Genomic DNA, 6,000 nt, shown 5'->3' with positions numbered 1-6,000 from the left:
CAGCCCGTTCCACCTGGAGAGGATCAGGTGTTGTAGGGGCCTGGAGTGAAACTGAGTGAACTCCACCATATCGAAGGTGGAGACCATGTATTCCAGGGTCTGCATTGCAGCGTGAATTGACACACTGTGACTGTGTAGTAGCTGAAAGTCATGAAGAAAACAGACAGCAGCGCTAGCATAAGTCACATACAATGCAGAAATATACAATATAACTGCAGTGGGCACTAAAATCAACTACAAGACCGCAATGGCTGGTAGGCTATAGCGCTGTATAATCTGGCCCTTGGGGGAGGTATACAGGGAGACTGGACCCAGCGTTCCCGCGTTCTGTTTCAGCGTTGCAGAAAATGGAAAATGAACCAGTGTCCACGTCAGCGCCTCCGGTCTGTCTCCCAAGACCGAAAAGTGGGGATCCACCTTACCTGTCCCCTTGTTCCCGGCTGCAGTCTGGGGTCCAGGGAGCCTCTGCTAGCTAGGTCCCCCTCAAGAGTCCCGCTGAGAGCACCTAGCTGAGGGCTGGCGTCACAGCGCCACGGAGGGGTGATGGAGCAGCAGTGCAGACGTCCCATGAGCTGCTGCTCATAGAAGATAAATAAAAAATAAAATGAAATCATAAAAGTAAGCTTGGGCTGCTTAATAGCAGCCCACTGTTAAAAAGGTGATCCAGCTCCTGTCGGACATAAACAAAACGGAGATGCCCTCAGGCTGCGGGCGGGGTATAGGTGGCATCCTGGGATTGAAAAGCTTTGCCGTTGGTGTCTGGTCCTCCAGGTCCCACCTACACCCCAATGTCTCCCTGTGGACCCTAAAGAAGAAACTCCACTAACAGTCTAACTTGTGCAGGAATACCAGAGTTTTGGCAGGTACAGTTCCCACTGTCAAGTAGTCTAATTAGCACAGATTATTACAGCATGACTAGCACAGAATATACAGTAAGAGAATGTTGGCAGGTTTAAGGAACCCCTGATAATAACACTCTCACGTGCAACCACCTCTTGATAATGTCTATATTTAAACCCTACCACCCCTGTAGCGTATAGCAGGGGAAGAGTGCACAAGCCAGAGTCCTGGTAGGAACGTCTCCGGCGGTGGCTGCCTTCTGTAGCTGTGGCACTGGCTCCAGAGGAGATCCGGTACTCTGTGTAGCCTTGACAGACCGCTGAGGCAATGAGGGGGTCGGCACCGCAGTCTATAATGGCAGACCACGGAGGTGGGTAATTCCAGCTGCCTTTCTGTGGAAGAAGTGGCCCAGACTGGAGTGATGATAGGGGCTGTAAAAAAGTTGGTGCTGACCCTCCCCCCCTCCAAACGATAGGCACCCATGGGACCCTGGAGGGGTGTTAATTGTGGCTTGTCTAGTAAACACTGTTGGAAAACAGATCATACTTACCCGCTACTTGGGACCTCTGGGTGCGCGGTGGAGCTGCAGCATTGGTGATCACCGCACTCGGGGAGCCCGGACAAGTCCCTGTGATGGGGGGTGGAGGTCCGCCGGAAGCAGTCCATGAAGCAGCTAGACTCTGGTTGCGTGGAGTCTGCCCCATGAACGATGCACCTTAAAAATTTTTATGTGAAAAGAGACAGAGGCTCCTCAGCAGCCTGAAAAATAAATGCCCGTCTGTACCCGAGTGTATCTCCAGCGTCCCCCAGTGGATGAATTATACCCCAGTCACAGTGACCAACGTACAGATAAGCAGAGGACGCCAATATGAATGCAAAACTAGCAAAACTTTATTTCAACAAAAATGAGCAATATGGAGGTGTTGGCCAGTATATGAAATTGATCAGGAAAATCTTGAATTCATCTCCGCAGTTAAAAATAATGTATTGGACACTAGTTTGGATTATGTTGGTGCCACCGTAAGTAAACAGAATTAATAGAACAGTTAGTCAGACAACCATAACAGACACTCAATAAATACAATGTACATTTTATACACAATATCGCACACTTGTGGGACAGAGCGATTCCTCTGTGTGAGCAACAAAACACTACACTGATTTCTGGGGCGCGTTTTCCGTTCATCGAAGTGAAGCAAACATTTTCTTTAATAATGGCAGAGTTTTTGCCTTACACGGAATTAAATGGATTTCACTGTAAAATGGCGAGATTTACTTAGAAAGTTATTCTATTGGGTCCTTTTACTGCAGTGCGGCGGTATTGCTATGCCCAGAAATAGTAACATATATCCACTTTTCTGTCTCTCTCAATTGTATCAAAACTACTCGTGAAATGAGCTAAATACATTATTATTTGTTAAAAAATACAATTGTCTATAGTACAATCAAACCTTTGGAAAAGTCTCGAGCTTTGGTTGGTTACAGACCTACGTGATGCTACGTTTTGTGCTCTTTAGATGAATAATATTGTCTCTTCCCTCCAAATTCCCTTTATACAACACACAGAGCAGACAGTGGCTCGACAATCTCTAAAAATAGACAGTTCACAGACTAGACCTCTACTGTCTACAGACAGAAGCCCCAAAGATGCAGAATTGGTATACTGTAATTTATAGCAGCCCTATTGCACTGTAAAAAGACATTCTACCGGCTGTATTCAGACTGGCTATAAGGAAACAAGTGCTGTTATACAGAGATTAATATGACCTCTTATAGCTAGGACTGATGAATTCACATAACATACCCCTGATGGCCAATATGTGCCTATTCGGTTTAATAAATGTGAATTTAAAAACATGTTATATTAATCGTACATACAGAGCACTGATCAGAACGCTAGATGTTAAAACAATATATACAGCAGACTTGAAACAGGACCAGCGCTTGTAGCCAATGCTTGTGGTCTAGAGAAATGCAGAACCTGCAGCAGTCACTAGGGGGCGCTCAGAGTCCACACATTAAGTGGTTGAGGAATGATAAAAGAAACATCTTCAAGTTATGGTGTTAACGGACGATGGCAGGGCTGACGCTACACTAGAATTAATGACGGGCACAACCCACAGCTTACTGAATAGTGGTCATCGTTGGGCTGCGCGTACCCACAGTCAGGTGCCTGCTACTGTTTTCTCACTCTTATTCTATTGGTAAATAGTGATACTATTGGGCAGGTCTCGAGCAGTGCGCATGAAACATTCCCTATTAAATGCCGCAAAAATAACGGGTTAAAAGTCTCTATAGATCAGTCTTTTAGATACACTAAAACATCTACAATATATCCATTGCGGGATTGGTCCAATGCGGTCAGTGACTGACGGGTTCCTCAGGAGTACGGAACTTCTGTCAGCTTGTACCACCCAACCGTTTCCTGTTTCAAGTTGAAATCTTTCAGCGCAAGCGTCAGACCACCCAGGAAAAAGTTTTCCCGTAAAGATTCTGCGCTGAGGACGCTTAGCTGGAGGTCTCTCTGCCGTAAGGTCTCCTTGCTGTATCCACTGTACACCAGCTGTGGAGACAAACACACGATGAGTGACAACAAGAGTCAGCCAGAGAGCAAGGATTTCCCAGATCCTAAAGGACTAAGGTTACAGCATCCAAAATTAAACTTCGCTGAACATAAAAAAAAATATTTCCAGGAAAGACAAAACTGTACGACAAGGACGAATTCAGCTCTCCGGCAGAGTTGTTAGTAAATTACCATTTCATTAAACGTTGGATTGCGGGTTTTCCGAGCAATTTTTGTTTTGCGTTTGGATGTTTTGTGAGGATCCGGGAGCAGATAGGTTTTCACATAGGGATTTGGGTCCGTGTTATCTTCAATAACCTGTAATGACAAATAACGTTTACATTAAAGCTGCTATTGGCATCGGGTGTGTCGGCCCCCCGTTTTCTGGGCGTCCCGAAGCCAGTGGCTGTGTCCTTGGACACGGCTTCACTGGCCCCGGCAACGTGACGCAGCATCGGATCAGAGAAGCCGGCAGTGGGCGTCTTCCTACGCCATCCGCTGTGTACCAAGACGCAGGTACTGTGCTAGAGCGTACAACTTGTAATCAGGCCCAATACCTGGAACTTACCAGATCCTTTATGTGCATCACCATGATAAATAGGGTCCCATTCCGATATGAAATAGACAATTTCACTTCCCCTTCGATCTTCCCGGATGTTGGACTCAAGGGAGGTTCTCCTAGGACAGGAATACAGGTAAAGTATAATACGGACCCTGTAGATAAGTTACATGTTGTCTATAGAGGATGAGTTCCCAGAGAGCTGAAGATCATACTATCCATACATACCGATACCCCGCACAGCGACCTCAGATCCCTCTATCTTCTCATCTCGGGGCAGCGGGTGGAAGAAGGTGTAAACCAGATCACACTGTGAAGTGAATTAGAGACATATTAAGTGTATACATCATTGTGATCGAGGGACAGAAGTTTATATTTACATCACCGGGAATAGGGGGACACGCCCGTGACATCACCGGGAATAGGGGGACACGCCCGTGACATCACCGGGAATAGGGGGACACGCCCGTGACATCACCGGGAATAGGGGAACACGCCCGTGACATCACCGGGAATAGGGGAACACGCCCGTGACATCACCGGGAATAGGGGAACACGCCCGTGACATCACCGGGAATAGGGGAACACGCCCGTGACATCACCGGGAATAGGGGAACACGCCCGTGACATCACCGGGAATAGGGGAACACGCCCGTGACATCACCGGGAATAGGGGAACACGCCCGTGACATCACCGGGAATAGGGGAACACGCCCGTGACATCACCAGGAATAGGGGACACGCCCGTGACAGCACCAGGAATAGGGGACACGCCCATGACAGCACCAGGAATAGGGGACACGCCCGTTACAGCACCAGGAATAGGGGACACGCCCGTTTCAGCAACAGGAATAGGGGACGTGCCCGTTACAGCACCAGGAATAGGGGACATGCCTGTTACAGCACCAGGAATAGGGGACATGCCTGTTACAGCACCAGGAATAGGGGACAGGGCCTGTAACAGCACCAGGAATAGGGGACAGGGCCTGTAACAGCACCAGGAATAGGGGACATGCCCATTACATCACCATGAAATAAATAAGGAATAGGTCTGTTTATAAAACAAACAAGGGATGTGTGTTTACGTTACTGTGAATTAGGGGCAGATCAGTGATGATATCACCATGAATATGAGTCAGGTTGATGATGACATCACCGTGAAAAAGGGGGCAGGCCAGTGATGCCATCACCGTGAACAAGGGCCAGGTCGGGAATGACTTCACTGTGAAGAGGTGGCAGGTTGGTGATGACATCACTGTGAAGAAGGGTCAGTATTTATAGGGCGGAATTCAATTGTATTCACGGCCCGCATCTCCCGTCTAAAGTGACAGGAGATCGCGGGCCGCTATACAATTGTCCAAGATGTTCGCGCTGATCGCGCCCATAGAGGTCAGGTTTAGCCGCGTACAGCAGCTAAACCCGACCAAAGTGCTGGGCGCGATCGCGAAAAGTGGGCGCCCAAACATGTCACTTTTCGCACATTTCAGCTCTCATCCCCCAGGGGCTGCGAGCTGAAATGTAGCGCTGGCAGCTCATCGTGCCCGACAGGAGCAAGAATTGAATAGCTCCGTCGGGCGCGATAGCGGCTATAAAGAATAGAATTCCGCCCATAGAACAGTAACAGCGGAATATGCTCATTATAACAGGATGGAGGGTTAGAGTAGCCAGTGTCCCCTATGACTCATGAGTGAATCATCAATACATAACCACTAATCCCAAAGTACATGTTGCTATATATATATATATATATATATATATATATATATATCTCTATATCAGAGCCACTAATAACATCACGTGCACACTTTTCTTTCTTCCCTCCACTGAACTGTAAATACAGCACCAGGGAACGTCAAACAGCTCTAGGGATCATTCATCCCTATGGCAACACTCAAATCTGTTTCCATTGCCATGCAGTGCAAGACTACGTTTCACCCGGTTCCTGTGTAGCAGAATCTGCCGCCTCATTCTCTGTGCGCCTCTCTTAGGGGGCAATAGAGGGAATAAGGAAAGCACACAGGAATAGCCAGAATCAGGT

General features: G+C 47.7%; 1 protein-coding gene across 1 annotated transcript in view; it reads right to left on the bottom strand.

Moving 5' to 3' along the window:
• Positions 1–1,709: 1,709 nt before the first annotated feature.
• The window catches only part of PIK3C2A (phosphatidylinositol-4-phosphate 3-kinase catalytic subunit type 2 alpha), a 72,254-nt gene continuing 67,963 nt past the window's right edge, over positions 1,710–6,000 (bottom strand). Inside the window, exons 31-34 of the mRNA XM_088464159.1 lie at positions 4,191–4,272; positions 3,972–4,081; positions 3,596–3,721; positions 1,710–3,403 (exon numbers count right to left, since the gene is read on the bottom strand). Of these exons, the coding sequence (XP_088320285.1) occupies positions 3,221–3,403; positions 3,596–3,721; positions 3,972–4,081; positions 4,191–4,272 (501 nt within the window). The 3' untranslated portion in view covers positions 1,710–3,220. The remainder of the gene's footprint in view (positions 3,404–3,595; positions 3,722–3,971; positions 4,082–4,190; positions 4,273–6,000) is intronic.

This window comes from Taudactylus pleione, unplaced genomic scaffold (genome assembly GCF_031769625.1).
Source record: "Taudactylus pleione unplaced genomic scaffold, aTauple2 ptg001598l, whole genome shotgun sequence".
Taxonomy (NCBI): domain Eukaryota; kingdom Metazoa; phylum Chordata; class Amphibia; order Anura; family Myobatrachidae; genus Taudactylus; species Taudactylus pleione.
This window is presented reverse-complemented; position numbering and strand designations above follow the sequence as displayed.